Raw genomic sequence first — 17,559 nt, 5'->3', positions numbered from 1 at the left:
GATTTAAATAACAATAAACACACTCTTTGGGTTGGTTGGGGGGGGGGAGAATTTCCACAAAATTATTTTCCTAAACCGGTGATCACTTCTATGCATGCCACTTAGCCTAGACAAGAATCATGCCCATTTTTTTTCATACGGCGAGAAAGAAAAGAAAACCGTATTAGAAACCTTTGAAATAAAGACAATTAAGAAGGGTTAGTTCGGTCAAGAGACATAAAGAGGGAGAGAGGAAGAAATAAAGGCACCCTAGAAATAAAACGCTGGATTATTCGTCACTGTGAGCACAATACAACAGAGTCTCCAACACACAAGTCTTGTTGAAAAGATTGGGAGGTAAGCCAGGGCATTTTTGGCTACTTAAACCATAGCACGCATTAAGTGAAAGTTAGAGCAGACAGATACAAAAAGTAGATTTTCTGGGTCGGAAGGTAGGACAATCTTCTCCCACAAAAAAGGAAGAACTTAGATAACTGAGAGTTATATGGGAAGTATCTAAATTTGAGAGTTAAAATAAATAAAAATGAACACCCCACAATTCTATGTTTATCCTTGTGTACAAGGGGCCTTCTTGGAATTCATAGTTGGAATGTATTTTTATGCAACAACTACACTACTACTCAGCCAGTAGATGGCAGTGTTTACAAGTTTGGATCTATGGTATGTACTCTATGCTCTTTTGTTCTCAGTAGAGTTTCCTGTTTCCTGTTACAGTTAAAACAGTTGTGCAGTAAAGAACATGGTGACTGTACTCTTTTGTTTGCTTTGTTGGCGCTTTATATAAATAGAATTCCTAACAGGCCTGCAATGAGAGCTTATCTGAGGATTGTGCTCAACAATATCGCTTGGAAAAATACAGGTAGTCCTCAACATACGACCACAATCGAGCCCAAAATTTCTGTTGCTAAATGAGGCATTTGTTAAGTGAGTTTTGCCCCCCGTTTTATGACATTTCTTGCCACAGCTGTTAAGCGAATCACCATATTGCTAATTTAGTAACAGTTATTAAGTGAATCTGGCTTCTCCATGGACTTTGCTTGTCAGAAGGTCACAAAAGCTGTTCACATGATCCCCGGGTACGGCAACCGTCATAAATATGAACCAGCTGCCGAGCGTCCAACTTTTAATCACGTGACCATGGGGATGCTGCAACAGTCATAAATCTGAAAAATGATCATAAATCACATTTTTCAGTGCCATTGCAACTTTGAACGGTCACTAAACGAACTGTGGTAAGTTGAGAACTACCTGTAAATCAGAGGTGAAATTCAGCCGGTTCCTACCGGATCGCGTGATACGGTAGGGCTGACTGCGCGAAGCCCCACCCACTCGCACGGATGTCATGATGTCCCTTTTTTGCGACCATTTTCAGCCTCTGCGCATGTACAGAAGGCTTTGTGCATGCGCGGACGACAGCCCGTGCACACCTTTGCGAACTGGTAGGGAAGGTAAGTGAATTTCACCTCTGCTGTAAATGCAATAGACACACACACACACACACACACACACACAAATGCAAACACAAATACGTATATAGGCATGCATGTGGCCAAACGGTGTAGTTGTGTTCTTTGACAAGCCAGAGGCGGACCGAGGTACCTGTCATAGCAATCGCATTTACAGGCTGAGATCGCCGTCCGCTGATCACTCCATAGAGATCTACATAATATTCGGTCCCTTCTTTCAGCCCGTGGATGTCCTGAGTTCGTTGGTGACCTGGTACGATCAACTCCAGAGGATCTAAAAGCCTGTTGGAATCCCTGATTTTAAGGACAAAACTGTCAAAGGCTCCTTCATCCGCTGTCCAAGACAGACGGAAACCTTCGCGGGTAGCGTCCGATACCAAAAGATGATCTACTTCGGGTTCAGCTTCTGAAATGGCAAAGGATTGTTGTTGTTTTTAATGTCCTTTTCGGGGAAAAAAAAAAGAGAACAAGAAAGAAAAATATCCAATAGAGAGTCAAGTCCGGGTTAGCTTAGGAGGTGAGCATTCCGAACGCAAGTCCACTCTGCTATTTGGAAAGTGGAGAGGAAAAGGCATTCAGTGATTAATAGAAAGAGACATTCCAAACCAAAGATGGCCGAGCTTCACGGGATTCAAACTTGCACCAACGTGTAAAACCCACGCTTTCCCCTACCATGCAAAATGAAACATGCTGGTAGTAGTAGGAGTGATGTTCATTTCATTCCCAAGGGGAGACATGATAGCGGTGTTCCAATATTGGAGGGGGCTCCTGGGTAGACGAGGGGTTCAAACTGTTTTCCGAAGCACCTGAAGGCAGGACAACGGATGGAAACTAATCCGGGAGAGAAGCAACCTAGAACCAAGGAGAAATTTCTTGGCAGGGAGAATGTTTAACCAGTGGAACAGCTTTGCTTCCAGAAATTGTGGGTGCTCCACCACTGGAGGCTTTTAAGAAGAGACTGGGCAACCCTTTGTCTGAAATGGCATAGGGCAGTGATGGCTAACCTTTTTGCCATCACGTGCCAAAAGCGGGGAGAGCGCGGGGGGGGGGGTCATGCATGCACGTGCCCATACTCATTATTCAATGTGCCCCACCCCATCGTGCATGTCCATGTGACCCACCACGCTCCCCCTTCTTGGAATGGTGGGCCCAGTAGGCCCGTTTTTCCAGAGCCTTTCTAGAAGCCTGGGGAGGGCAAAAACGGCCTTCCCCACCTCGCCAGAGGCCCTCTGGAGGCCAGAAACGGCCCGTTCCTGACTTCTGGTTGGACAGGAAGGCCCATTTTTACCCTCCCCATGCTCCAGAGATTTTCTAGGAGCCTGGGGAGAACAAAAACAGCCTCCCCCCCTCGGAGGCCCTCTGGAGGCCAGAAACAGCTCATTTCCTGACTTCCAGAAGGCCCAAAAATCAGCTGGCTGGTGCACGCATGCATGCTGGAGCTGAGCTGGGGCAATGCTCGCCTGCCCACAGATATGGCTCTGCGTGCCATAGGTTCACCATCACAGGCATAGGGTCTTCTGCTTGAGCAAGGTGTTGGACTACATGACCTCCAAGGTCCCTTCCAAGTCCTTTCTCAGTGTTGTTGTTCCAACGGTCACTAAATGAATGCTGTAAGTCAAGGACTACCTATACTAATCATCTCTAAAAGTGTGCGGAGAGTTTGATGCTTGTACTTAAGGAAGCAGTAAATTCTTATATGTGTCCTCAGCTAGGCTGCACCCCTGATCCTATAAAACGCCATCAGGAATGAGAGGATGGTGGATAAACCCTTGACGAGTGATCATGTACAGGGTTTAACTGACAGAATACTCTGTAGGATTGAGGCTCAGTGACGAAGCATCCGAGATCCCACATTCAGTCTTTTAAGTTGCTTGCTTTGTGACAGAAGAACGGTTGAAGATCAGAGAGGTCAATGCTAAACTAGAAAAAGCTGAGATGGTATGATGAAGCTTTCCAAAAGTAAATTCTTCTTTGAAACCAGGTCGGTCAAGAGCTGACACCTTCTGCAACACACAAGTAACGTGTCCTTTCTGATGATGTTCAACTTTAGACAATAGTGAGCTTGGAAACAATGATGCTAAATGAAGATGACACGATGATGGATTCCAAGGTTGTTGAAAAGATGGAGTCCTGAATTTTGGAAGCGCGTCCCCAAGTTTAGCCAGCTATCTAATACAACGATAAAGAAGTTTAGGAGCTTGATTGTTCTGGATTATATCATTTTCTTGACCTTCTTTTATAGACATTGCTTTTTCAAAGACAGAGTTGAGATATTAAACCCAAGGACTGATAAAAATATTGACTTTACTCTTTGGCTAGGATGACAAAGATATCTGAAAGGAACAATGGAACAACTTGCCTTCAGATGTTGTGGATGCTCCATCACTGGAGGCTTTCAACAAGAGACTGGACAATCGTTTACCTGAAATGGTATGAGGTCTCCTGCTCAAGCAAGGGTTTGGACTAGAAGACCTCCAACTCTACTAGTCTATGTTCTATGTATGATTTGATGCGTCTCCACCTTCTGCTGCTCTTTAAAATGTTGGTCCATTACCAAGACAGGAATGAAAAGGAGAAAGAGGTGACATATTAGTGAAAGGGTCAGTAAGGGACGTCATGGTTCTACGGTGAATAGAGAAGACATGAAAGACCTTCCAGAGGAGGAAGGCAATGGTGAGAAGGGACGAGCATTCCACTTTCATGATTTTTTTTTTTTTAAAAAAATAAAAATACCTGTTAAGGCTACAATGTTTAAGGGTCTTGTTTGACGGCCATGGATCAAGCCGTAAAGAAGGACTTCGTACCCAATGCCTGTTATGAGCCCTCTAAGGGTTAATTGGCGCTGGCTTCCAGGAAGAAGGAATTCTTGGGGATCTAGCAGTTTGCCAGAATCCACCACGATGACCAGAAAACTTTCAAAGGCATCTTCTGATGCCATCCAGGATACCGTAAACCCGTACGGATTAATCCGGGAAACCGTGAGGTTTTCCAGGGAGGGCAATACTTCTGCGAAAGGGGAGAAGGGATAAGAAGGGCTGTGTTAGACCGAGTTGTGGGTGCCATTTGATACAAACCACAAGTCTCCCACCACCAAAAGAAGGGGTCAATTATAAAAGTAATCATAATGCAATGCCTAGGCTGTGGGATTCGCTATGGGAAAGCCACTGGCTGTGCATATCCCTTGTTATCTTTGCTGGTTGCCTAGTATGTGAACTAGCATACTACAGCTTCCGTTGAGCTCACTGACTGGAGTAATTAGAAGGAGTTTGGTGTAGCGGCTGTACACAGAGTTCGGTTTGTGTTATTCTTGGCTAGGTTAACACGTTGTGTTAACCCAGACTTTCATCCAGATGAGGACATTATAATTATGGAATAGATTGAGTAAATTCCAAAATGAGTACATTTGGAAGCCGGAGTAAGCATATATTATTGCAAGGGCTACCATGAAATACCAGGATCATTCATGGCCATGGTGGCTTGTTCTCGGAGCTTGCTATTTAGCTTCTGAACATCTCGCCACCAGGTTAGGTGACATCCTCAGTGGGATTTCGGTTGAAGTGTTTTGTTCCACCAAAATCCCGCTGAGGATGTCACCTAGGCTTCTGATGAAATGTTTGGAAGCTAAACAACAAGCTCAGAGAACAAGTCATCACCAACATCTACCACCCAAGCTACAAATATTTTTCTATCATTTCTAGTAGGATCACGAGAGTTGGTGCCGTGACCTAGAGGTGGAGGTCTCGCCTCACAATCAGGAGGCTGTGAGTTCGATCCTAGGTAGAGGCTGATATTTCTCTCTCTGGGCACAATGAGAATATTATCTGCCGAACAAAACTCTGCATTGGCAACAGGAAAAGCATCCGGCCAGTAAACACTCAACTCCATTCAGTTGCCTTGACTCCACCCCACAAAGGATTACGAGGTCATTAAGTGATGGGGAAAAAAATCCTTTGTAAGAATACCTGTCAGTATCAAAGACAGGAGGGGATCCTGATGGGCCCCACCTGTGGTTGTGCCCTGAATGTTAACCTCATAATCCAAATAATCTACCATGCCTGAGATGAAGGTGTCATGAACCTCTTCTGAGATTGCCAACTTCAGAGGCTCCTGAGATCGGCGGAGGCCTCTAACATTAACTGTCATATGTGCGAAAGCTTCCTCTCTTGTAGTCCAGGAGAACTCGCTCAAACGAGCATTTGTGAGTGTGAATGTACTCAACTGTAGCTTTAGTTCTGAAGAGAGAAGGGACATAAAGGGGGAAAAAAGAGACAACCATTATGGGTGGAGATCTGGCTGACAAACCAATGAAGGAGGTGTCCTACAGAACTACGACAGGCCATTCTTGGATCTGCTGTTGGGCTGTGATCATCAATCAGGTTGATGTCAGGATTCAACTGGAGTTGTTTCAAGAACATTGTCCATGTCAAGATCAATCAACCAGCGGAACAACTTGCCTTCAGAAGTTGTGGGTCCTCCAACACAGGAGTCTTTTAAGAAGGGATTTGTCTGAAAGATGTACTACAAAAAGATGTATGTGTGACTGTTTTGGGTGAAGAGTGCTGGAGTGGCCTCAATTAAGGAGACATGCAAGAGATTCAGGCTGTCAGAAAACGACCAGCAAAAGCCAGCAGGTAAAGATTTCCTGCTGTAACGCTCAGGATTCACGGAAGCATGAACCCAGCGAAATGGCTAGGTTCCTTAAAAGGAAAACAACACATAGATAGGGGACATGTTCCCATTAGACGGTCATGCGGTTTGAAGATGGCTTTCTCAGAATTCATACTCTTTATGGCTTTGTTCGAAGCATGCGCTTGCATTCGGATCAGGCATCATCCTTGGGCCTCCCAGATTCTGACATGCAATCGGATTTAAGAAAATCTCTCTCAGAGATACCAACGATACCGCAAAATTGTCTGGAATCCCTCCACAATCTGTGTCGCAATCCCACTTGATGGTTTACGAGGCAACCGTGAAAGCTTTAAGGAAGAGGGAGATTTGGTTTTTCTGTTCTGGAGACAATTCTGGTATCCAAAGGTATGCAGAATGCCCGGAAAAGAGAAGATGCTTGGGAAAAAAATGCATGCAAGTTTTTTTTGCTTGATAGGTTGCAATACTGAAAACGTGGAGGCCTTCTACACTCTTTAGCGGGTCTTTGGTTCATACACAAAGTGCAAAGAACATCACATGCAAAGAACCATTTCCTAGGAAGTCAAGATCGTTGGGAGAGCCCGACTTCACGACGTGGAGAAACAAGACAAGCAACCAGAAAGAAACCCAAGATACAGTAGATGTAGGACGATGGATGTTGGAATCAATCCCAAGCATGTTCCACAGAGGTGCCAAGTAGAACAAACATTGATACATATATTGTCCTAGGCATTATGTTGCACATAATCCTTCTAGATATATGTATCTAGAGAAAGAAAATGCATGTTGGTTGAAACGAGAGCATCCACAAGAGAAGAAAAGTTCCATCCATCCAACTGCTTAATTGTGGGAACGCAAGCACTGTGATTGAACTATTTTGCCTGGTAAGCTCACTTAGGTCGCTAGATTTTTTTTGATTCCTCGAGTCAAGAGGAACTAGATGAGATGGTCTTAAAAGATTATACATAAAGGAAAAGGAATCACAGAAAAAGCAAATGGTGATAATGACACCTCCTTAAAAGTTGGAATTGTTGAGTTTGCCCATCAACCTGGCCATGAGATTGAGCATTATAATTACACCTGATCTTATATTAGTAATAGCAAGTCTTCGCATCGCTCCTTGGAACAGCTTGTAGCTGAGAAACCAGACACTGGTACTGGTGTTATTATTGTCTACATTTGAAGTCTCCCTCAGCCGTGGAAACTCCTCTGAGGAACTTTGGGCCAGTCATTCTCTCTCTCTCCATCCCAACTCAAAAATGTCTTTGGGAGGGAAAGTTTCTGAGGGAAAAGAACCAGTGGTGGGTTTCAAATTTTTTTACTACCGGTTCTGTGGATATGGTGGACATGGCATGACTTGGTGGGCGTGGCTTGGTGGGCGTGGCAGGGGAAGGATACTGTAAAATCTCCATTCCCTCCGAACTCCAGGGGAAGGATTCTGCAAAATCCCCATTTCCTCCTGATCAGCTGGGATTGGGAGGCAGAGAATAGATGCGGATGGGACCAGTCAGAATTTTTACTACCGGTCTCTGAACTACTCAAAATTTCTGCTACCGGTTCTCCAGAACTGGTCACAACCCGCTGAAACCCATCTCTGAAAAGAACGGTGTAAATTTAAAATCATGAGAGTGACCGGAAGCAGAAATTCATTAAATGTCTCTTAAGTGTACTCATTGCGCTTATCACACATATTTGAACAGGGGGAAAAAAAACCTTCTCTGTCTTTCTCCTAACATGTTAGATGTCCGTGTGAACTGATGGATCTGCATTTTGTGTGGAGGGTAATATTTTATCATGTGAGTCCTTCCACTTACCGTATTTTTCGGGCTATAAGACACACTTTTTTGTCCCTCAAAAGGGGGTGAAAATGTCTGTGCATCTTATAGACCATATATTGCCAAAGCGTCACCATTTTTTGGCCTCAGCACACCTTGTTTTCGGGCCTTTTTTGGCCTTTTCCAGGCCTTTTTTCAGCCCATTTGGCTCGTTTCTGAGGCTGTTTTTGGCCCATTTTTTTTGGCAAAACAGGCCAAAAAAGCACCTCGAAAACAGGCTGAAAAAAGCCTTGAAAACGGGCCAAAAAAAGCCTCACAAAGTCACCAAAAAAGGGCTGGAAAAGGCCTGAAAAAAGGGGTGAAAATGGGACGCACGGAGGCCAAAAACTTTTTTTTGTTGTTTTCCTCTTCTAAATTTAGGTGGGTCTTATAGTCCAAAAAATACGGTAGCTCAAAATGAGATAGTCCAGCAGCACATTGACCATCTCTGTCAAACCCAAACTATTCTTGGGTAACTTGCAGACTCATCTAATTGCAACTAAGAATAGACTTTCTGGAGACTAACTGGATTTTATGTGATCGTAAAATTCACAGATGCATCTTTCGAGGATGCCAGTAGGGCCCCAAAAGTATATTTTCTCATTTTTTCCAAAGCTTAAGCTGGAACAAACAAACAAAAAAGTTACTCCCCCCCCAAAGTCTACATGAAAATCCACACTATAGTAGTGGTCAAAATTGTTGGAAACCTTTTGGGAAAAGTGCATTTTCTAAAACTAGCTAATAATACCACTTTTTTTTTTTTGGAGTAGTGCCATAACATTATATATCAATGGAAAGATAATTTAATCAAGAATGTCATGCAATCACTTTTAGGAAGGATTTGCTACTAGAATAGCAGTTACAGTATAAAGAAGAAAAGTGAAACACGTAGAAAAAAAATAAGAAAAAAAAATCACCCTAGAAAAAACGAGATATACAAAAATGATCCCCATGTCAGTTAATCCTTCGTTGGGTAACCTTTAGCATGAATGACGGCCTTACAACGTCTTCCCATGGAGTGAACCAAGTTTTTAAGTTCTGCAGCTATTCTAATGTGAAACCAAGATGGAATGATTGCTTCCATTAACTGGGTTTTATTGCTGGGTCGCTTCTGACTAGCAAGTTTCTTTAGTTGGCTCCATAGATTTTCAATTGGGTGAAGGTCTGGGCTATTCCCAGGCCATTCCAGCAGTGGAATAGGATTATCAAACCTCAAAAATACACTTTTCCCAAAAGGTTTCCACAATTTTGGCCACTACTGTACAAGCCATTGTGAGAAGATCTAGACCAGAAAAAAAAGGGCGCTAGATCAAGGAGAAGATGGAACGGTGGACTGACTCGGCTGCAAGAGAAGGTTGAAAATTAAGAAACGGCTGGTTAATTTTTGAGGATCATCAAAATGTACCTGTTACGGCAGTTATGCTTAACGCCTGAGTGCGGAGGCCACGAGTGACTCCGTAGAGGTAGATAATGAAACTGGTTTGAGGGGGAAGCCCTGAGATATGGGCAGTCCTTAAACTGCCCGAAATGTTGTATTCCATGGGTTCCAGCAACCTGTTAGAATCAATGATTTCAAGGGTAAAGATCTCAAAATCTCCTTTGGAGGTCGTCCACGAGAGGTTGAAGCTTTCTGGGGTCACAGCCCGGACAGTCAGGTTTCCAACTTCAGGTTTCGCCCCTGGAGAAAAGAAACAACATTTGGGGTGATTTGAAGTGATTTGGGGTGATTGAGACCTGTAGAACGTTTGCTTAAAACGTCGACGTCCCTTGTTTGTGCGGTGGAAGAGGACCTCAAGCAAGCATCCAAGCCAAGAAAGCCCAAAGTTGACCATGCCAAGCTTAAATGCACGTTAGGAAGGAACAAAAGGGCTGAAGTAGGACATCTGCTTTCTTGGGGTTGGAAAGGAAGAAAAGTTGGATCGTTCCAAGTTTAAGGAAGGGTGTGTGAGTGTGTGTTGGTGTGGCAACTTGTGTTTTCAAGGGGTGTCCAAGAGAGAAATGCTAGCATAGATGGATTTTCGAGCAGAATAGCAATAGCACTTATACAGGTAGCCCTTGACTTATAACATTTCATTTAGCAATCGTTTGAATTTACAATGGTACTAAAGAAAAGTGACACGATTGTTTTCCACACTTATGACCAGGGGTGAAATCCAATTTATTTCCCTACCGGTTCTGTGGGCGTGGCTTGGTGGGCATGGCAGGGGAAGGATACTGCAAAATCTCCATTCCCTCCCCACTCCTGGGGGAAGGATATTGCAAAATCCCCATTCCCTCCCCAGTCCTGGGGGAAGGATATTGCAAAATCTCCATTCCCACCCCACTCTGGGGCCAGCCAGAGGTGGTATTTGCCGGTTCTCCGAACTACTCAAAATTTCCGCTACCGGTTCTCCAGAACCTGCTAGAACCTGCTGGATTTCATCGCTGCTTACGACCGTTGCAGCGTCCTCAGAGTCACATGATCAAAATTTGGATGTTTGGCAACTGACTTGTGTTTATGACGGTTGGAGTGTCCCCGGGGGAGGGGTCATGTGATTCCCTTTTGTGACCTTCTGACAAGCAAAGCCAATAGGGAAACCAGATTCACTTAGCAACTTAACCACCGCAGCGATTTAATTAAGAGCTGTGGCAAGAAAGGCTGAAAAAGGACAAAGCTTACTTAACAACTGTCTTAGCAATGGAAATTTGGAGCACAATTATGGCCGTAAGTCGAGGACTACCTGTATACCGCTTCACAGTGCTTTTACAGCCCTCTCTAAGCAGTTTGCAGAGTCAGCCTCTTGCCCCCAACAATCTGGGTCCTCAATTGACCGACCTCGGAAAGATGGAAGGCTGAGTCAACCTTGAACCGGTCAGGATTGAACTGCTGGCAATGGGCAGAGTCAGCCGGCAATTCTGCATTCTAACCATTGCACCACATGGAAGGAAGGAAGGAAGGAAGGAAGGAAGGAAGGAAGGAAGGAAGGAAGGAAGGAAGGAAGGAAGGAAGGAAGGAATAGCAACAGCAATAGCCATAGCATTTATATACTGCTTCAGAGTGCTTTTACAGCTCTCTCTAAGCAGTTTACAGAGTCAGCCTATTGACCTGGGAATCTGGGTCCTCATTTTACCGACCTTGGAAGGATGGAAGTCTGACTCAACCTTGAGCCCGTCAGGATCGAACTCCTGGCAGTCGGCAGAGTTTGCCTGCAATACTGCATTCTAACCACTGGGAGGGAAGGAAGGAAGGAAGGAAGGAAGGAGTAAGAAAGTAAGTGAAGGAAAGAAGGAAGGAAAAAAGGAAGAGAAGGAAAAAAGGAAGGACAATAGCAATAGCACTTAGACTTATATACCGCTTCACAGTGCTTTATAGCCCTCTCTAAGCTGTTTACAGAGTCAGCCTATCGCCCGCAACAATTTGGGTCCTCATTTTACCAACCTCGGAAGGATGGAAGGCTGAGTCAACCTTGAGCCAGTCGGGATCGAACTCCAGGCTGTGGGCAGAATTTACCTGCAATTCTGCACTTAACCACTCCGCTACCAGGGCTCAGTGGCAAAATGAGAACCCAGCAATGGTTACTAAGAAGAGATTTTTTTTTGCTTCCTTCAAGAAGACAGAAGGGAAGTACGCTTCCATCATACTGGCAGAAGCACAATTTCCCGCTTGTCTCCCAGAGAGGGAAGAAGCCAGACAAAGAATGTGAAATCACATGCAGAGAAGAACGGAACGAGGGTTGCTTCTTGATGTGTTTTGCAATGGACCTGGTTTTGCAGACTGTTCAATCTTTATAGCGCCATCCCAGGATTAGTGCTGCATGTTAGATGATGCAAGAAAGTCTCAAGGAGTGAAGAACAAAAGAAACAGGATGGAAAGCAGAACCCAAATAAATTAATTGCAGGACGAGCAGAGTTGAAGCTTTAAGGCGAGGCGATCATCTTCAAATGTTAGAAGCAAAAAGGAAGCGATATTCAAGAACATCTCAATGGCAATTTTTTTTTTACTTTACTAATAACAGTTATTCTTTCAGAATAAATCAGAGAAGGGCAGCACGATGTAGAGGAATTCAAGTTCAACTCCCCATTCAGCGATGAAGCCGAACGATCAAACTGGTTTACCATCTTTCAGACTATTGAACCTTTGCACCACCCAAAGTTCATATGGAGGATAGATAAAGTAAAGGTAAATGTTCCCCTCGCACATATGTGCTAGTCGTTCCTGACTCTAGGGGGCGGTGCTCATCTCTGTTTCAAAGCCGAAGAGCCAGCGCTGTCCGAAGACGTCTCCGTGGTCATGTGGCCGGCATGACTCAATGCCAAAGGTGCACAGAACGCTGTTACCTTCCCACCAAAGGTGGTTCCTATTTTTCTACTTGCATTTTTTTTTACATGCTTTCGAACTGCTAGGTTGGCAGAAGCTGGGACAAGTCACGGGAGCTCACCCCATTACGCGGCACTCGGGATTCGAACCGCTGAACTGCCAATCTTTTGATCGACAAGCTCAGCCATTGAGCCACAGTGTCCCAAGCAAAAAAAAAAAAAAAAGCATATAATGAGCCAAGCAAAAAGCATATAAGTTGGCGCGGAAGCTGACTCTAAATAAAATTAATCGAACAAATTAAAAGGAGGATGTTTTTGAGCTCAGTCTTTGCAGACTCAGGAGGAAAATTTCCATGTTAGATGTTATTTTTCCTCCCCAGACAATTCTTTTCAAATGAAAACATTTAGCATAGAAAAGCATTTTCCATTTTATTTCTATCTCACTTCCTCCTCTTCCAAATGGTATATCAGTTAATATCTTTCTCTGCCCCCCTTCCCCCCCAGCAAGCTTTGGCTAGATGCAAAAAAAAATTGCCACGAGATGCAATCTTCAAACAAAGTGGAAAATTTGCTGATTATTTAGAAAAACAGGGGGCCAGAGGAAATTCTGAGGCAGGATTCAGCGTGGATGTGGGCTTTTCTGGAAAAAAAAATTAATAATAATGAAGAAAGCAAAGCTGGAATGTGAATTGGAAGAAGAATCGCGGAAAGAATACCTGTGGTAGATTCAACAAAGATGGGCTTTGTTTGGTAGCCCTGAGTTATTCCGTAGATGGTGATTGTGTAAAGAGTACTTGGTGACAATCCGGAGAGATTTATGGATCGTTGTGTGCCCGGAAGGGTGAGAGTCCGGGTATCTTCTGGTTGGTTGGATTCCCGCACCTGTATGACAAAACTCTCATAGGCCCCATCAGCTGCTGTCCAGGTGAGGTAGAATCCATCCCAGTACACTTTTGCAATTGATAAATTGCCCAGCTCAGGTTCTTCTTCTAAAGAAGGACAAAGAAGTCAATTGGATGTTCAACTCTACGGTTCCAAGTAACTAAGGATTGACCTTTTCAGCTTGTCAATTGGTTAAAAAGATAAAGGTTCCCCCTCACACATCTGTGCTAGTCGTTCCCGACTCTAAGGGGTGCCGCTCATCTCCGTTTCTAAGATGAAGAACCAGCACTGTCCGAAGACGTCTCTGTGGTCATGTGGCCGGCATGACTAAATGCCAAAGGCGCATGGAACGTTGTTACCTTCCCACCAAAGGTGGTCCCTATTTTTCTATTTGCATTTTTTTACGTGCTTTCGAACTGCTAGGTTGACAGAAGCTGGGACAAGTCACGGGAGCTCACCCCGTTACGCGGCACTAGGGATTCGAACCGTTAAACTGCCGACCTTTCAATCGACAAGTTCAGCGCCTTAGCCACTGAGCCACTGCATCCGTATTTATAAACCCATCTCTACTTCAGAAGCACAAGGCTGCATCCAAGAGAGTACCCAGCATCAGGTTTCCTCGCGACGCCTTGGCAACGTGGGACGAGAAGGCGAATCTACACCTGATATTAAGTTACGGCATCAATAAAAGCAATCGGGAGACTTGGCTTCTGCCAAAGTCCATTTTTTACAAGCATTTCATCAGGTCTTTTGGGGTTTCACCACGCTTGAGGAGATGGGGGGCAGCTGGTACATTGTTCCGGGGCCCATGGAGCTCAAAATGAGGCCCATGAAGGGGAAAATTTTGCAAAAACAATTGATTTTGATGATGCGATTTGCAAATTTTGCCGGGAAAAAGGCTAGGAAAGCACCTTCGTTTAGCAGAATATAAATGCCGTTGCATCTCAACTATAATAACCGTTATGAGCTTGTAATCAATCTAGTATTAAATCCATTGCTTATGTACAGTGCTTCATTATTGTTTATATACTTACTGTTTTTATTATCTTTTACAGAAGTACCTGCCCTCTTTTTAATATATTTGCAAGTATCTTTGAATGTAGTAATTAATAAATGTACAATTATGACGTTATTGATTTATGTGTCCATGTGTGGGTGAGGGAGCCCATATTAGTCTGGTTCCAGCACTTAATAATCCTCTCGATGGCCCTGGGTTTTGCTTCTGCTTTTGGGGGGGGGTTCCCCACTGCTTTGGGGGCAGCCGTTAACCATGCAGTGCTCTGCTCACTCATTCCAAGTGGTTGTGGTATTGTAATAATGAGCCTACTATGCCAAGGAGGGATGGACAGAGCTCTAATAGTCGTGTTACCCCTGGGATTTTTCTTGGAAGCACAACTGTTTTTTCATTCCCCGTCTGCTTAATCGCTGACTGCGCAGATCTAGCCAGAAAAAATGGTTTTTATCTTAAATCTAAGGAAGGAATGGGCTCTTCCTGCCTTATGTAGAGAAGCCAGATACATCAGCTAACACCTCTTTTGTCTAATCCAGATGTTAGGACAGTATCTGGACAGAGCAGCAGGTTACTCTAGAGGACACAGGATAGGCTGTCTGGCATACAGTGAGGAGGAGGAGGGAGGAGGAGAGAAGAGGGAGGAGGAGAAGGAGGAGAAGGAAAAGGAAGAGGAGAAGGAAAAAAAAGAAAAAGAAGGGAAGGGGAGGGGAGGGAGGGAGGGAGGGAGGAAAGGAAGGAAGGAAGGAAGGAAGGAAGGAAGGAAGGAAGGAAGGAAGGAAGGAAGGAAGGAAGGCAGGCAGGCAGGCAGGCAGGAAGGCAGGAAGAAAAGGCAGGCAGGCAGGAAGGAAGAAAAGAAGGCAGGCAGGCAGACAGGCAGGCAGGAAGGCAGGCAGGAAGAAAGAAAGAAAGAGAAAGAAAGAAAGAAAGAAAGAAAGAGAGAGAGAAAGAAAGAAAGAAAGAAAGAAAGAAAGAGAAAGAAAGAAAGAAAGAAAGAAAGAAAGAAAGAAAGAAGATTGAGCTGAAGTTTAAGCTAGATCATAGAAAGGAAACTGAAGTCAGTTCTTCTACCGTTGGCATTCAAATTGTGTGTTTGTTTGTGTGTGTGTGTATGTAGAAACAGCTCCTTCTGTAAAGATTAGAGCGCTCTGTGCCACATCTCTCCATCTGGAAAGCAAGCAAGCTCTTAAAAAGTTTGTGCCTATTAAAAAGAAAATTAATCCGGATCTTCTTCACCTAAAAAGGACATGACTGGGGGGTGAAAAGGCGATGGAAAAGAAGGGACGCCTATTCCCCGCTTTGACAACTCTCTAGGTGTGTGGTTATAACGGCTTGTATGTTTTCTCCTCCAAACTCTTCCCTTGGCTATAAACCTCCTGCACGCATCCAAATCTTTCTTTCATCTGTTTTTTTTTTCCTTTAATGGAATATACCGTTTTGGATTCGGGTCCGGGAAAGTCATTTAAAAGAAACATTTCCTTCTCGATGCTTTGTAGAACTCAGACAAGAAACACTGGATGGAAACTAATCCAGGAGAGAAGCAACCTGGAATTAAGGAAGAATCTTCCTAACAGTGAGGACAATGAACCGGTGGAACAGCTTGCCACTAGAAGCTGTGGATGCGCCATCACTGGCGGTTTTCAAGAAGATAGTTGGATAGTCATTTGTCTGGAACGGGTATTGGGTCTCCTGCTTGAGAGGGGACTGGGCTAGAAGACCTCCAAGGCAGTGGCGAAATCTAAAATTTGTTACTACCGGTTCTGTGGGCGTGGCTTGGTGGTGGTGGTGGGTTAATGTGACTGGGTGGGTGTGGCTAAGTTTTTTTTTTTTACTTTTAAAACCATTTTTTCTACAACCTCATCTACACTCCTTCTATTTTTTAAATTTTTTTTTTAATTTGATTTATATGCCGCCCTTCTCCGGAGACTCAGGGCGGCTTACAATGCGCTAAGCATCCTTTTGTATATTTATACAAAGTCAGCTTATTGCCCCCACAAACTGGGTCCTCATTTCACCTACCTTTAGAAAGGATGGAAGGCTGAGTCAACCTTGAGCCTTGGAGAGATTCGAACCAGCAGTAAATTGCAGGCAGCTGTGTTAATAACAGGGTGCATTAAACCACTGTAATATCAAGGCTCTATTTTGGGGTTACCATAGATTCTGCTCCAGAGAAAAGTAGATGAATAGCAGATCTACCAGTGCATGTGAGGACAAAGAATCTCACCTACCTGTAGAACCAGTGACTGTGGAAGGTTTACTCTTGAGTCGGCCTTTCTCAGCCACGAGAATGATGGTGTATTCCGTCCCAGCGTCGAGTGACCGGAGGATGTAGGATGTGCTATCCGCGGGAATCTCAATTTCATTCTTCTTCCCCAACGGGGTGACGTAAGTAAGGCGGTAACGATCGATTTTGGCCAAGGGTCTCTTCCAACGTACAGTGAAAGCCGTTTCGGTAAGGTCAATGATTTCCAAGTCCTTGGGACTATCCAGATCTATGTGTGAGAAGAAAGGGTGTTTTTTTATTATTATTACTTTTAAGACCCTGTAAAGGAAAAGGTCAGGGGTCTCCAACCTTTTCTGGCTGAGGAATTCTGGGAGTTGAAGTCCACAAGTCTTTAGGTTGCCAAGGTTGGAGACCCCTGCTATAGGTTAGAATCTTCTTTATAATGATGAGTGTGAGAATTGGACACCAAGAACAGCTGATCAAAGAAGAAATGATGCCTTTGAACTGGGCCGCTGGCCTACATTATTGCATATACAGGTAATCCTCGACTTACAATAATTCGTCTAGTGACCGAAGTTATAATAGCAATAGCATTTAGACTTATATACCACTTAACTGTGTTTTACAGCCCTCTCTAACAATCTGGGTCCTCATTTAACCCACCTGGGAAAGATGGAAGGCTGAGTCAACCTTGAGCTGCTCAGGATGGAACTCCAGGCTGTGGGTAGAGTTAGCCTGCAATACTGCATTTTAATCACTGCACCACCATGGGAAGGAAGGAAGGAAGAAAGGAAGGAGAAAAGGGAGGGAGAGAAAGAAGGAAAGGAGGGTAGGAAGCAAGCAAGCAAGCAACAGAAGTAGCATTTAGACTTATATACTGCTTCACGGTGCTTTACAGCCCTCTAAGCGGTTTATAGTCAGGATAGATAGATAGATAGATAGATAGATAGATAGATAGATAGATAGATATGGATGGATAGAGCAACAGCAATAGCACTTAGACTTATATATCACTTCACAGTGAGACTTAAGGAGATGCTGTGGGGAGGGGCGTTTGAACGCTGAATTCCTGAAGTGTTGAATGCTGACGCTTGAACTTTCCTGGATGCCTTGCATTCTATCTGGCTTTCTGGATTAATTACCTGGATCCTTTGCTTCCTGAACTCCCTGATTTGCCCTTGTGGATTTACTGCTTTGCAGCCTTGGTGTACACAGCGCTGG

The 17,559-nt window shown here is 44.2% G+C and overlaps 1 protein-coding gene across 5 annotated transcripts in view; it reads right to left on the bottom strand.

Annotated features, from left to right (window-relative positions):
• TNC (tenascin C) overlaps positions 1–17,559 on the bottom strand; it is a 64,803-nt gene that overhangs the window by 18,039 nt on the left and 29,205 nt on the right. The window contains exons 10-15 of one of the 5 annotated variants that reach the window (XM_087880011.1): positions 16,343–16,606; positions 12,940–13,212; positions 9,333–9,605; positions 5,522–5,698; positions 4,200–4,472; positions 1,600–1,872 (exon numbers count right to left, since the gene is read on the bottom strand). In XM_087880011.1, the coding sequence (XP_087736137.1) occupies positions 1,600–1,872; positions 4,200–4,472; positions 5,522–5,698; positions 9,333–9,605; positions 12,940–13,212; positions 16,343–16,606 (1,533 nt within the window). The remainder of the gene's footprint in view (positions 1–1,599; positions 1,873–4,199; positions 4,473–5,521; positions 5,699–9,332; positions 9,606–12,939; positions 13,213–16,342; positions 16,607–17,559) is intronic. The other 4 variants (XM_087880012.1, XM_087880013.1, XM_087880014.1 and 1 more) reach the window with 4 other exon arrangements.

Source organism: Pantherophis guttatus, chromosome 16 (genome assembly GCF_059756535.1).
Source record: "Pantherophis guttatus breed Tessera chromosome 16, ASM5975653v1, whole genome shotgun sequence".
In the NCBI taxonomy this organism is placed as follows: Eukaryota; Metazoa; Chordata; class Lepidosauria; order Squamata; family Colubridae; genus Pantherophis; species Pantherophis guttatus.
The sequence above is the reverse complement of the archived record's forward strand: the minus strand, read 5'-3'. Positions and strand labels throughout refer to the sequence as shown.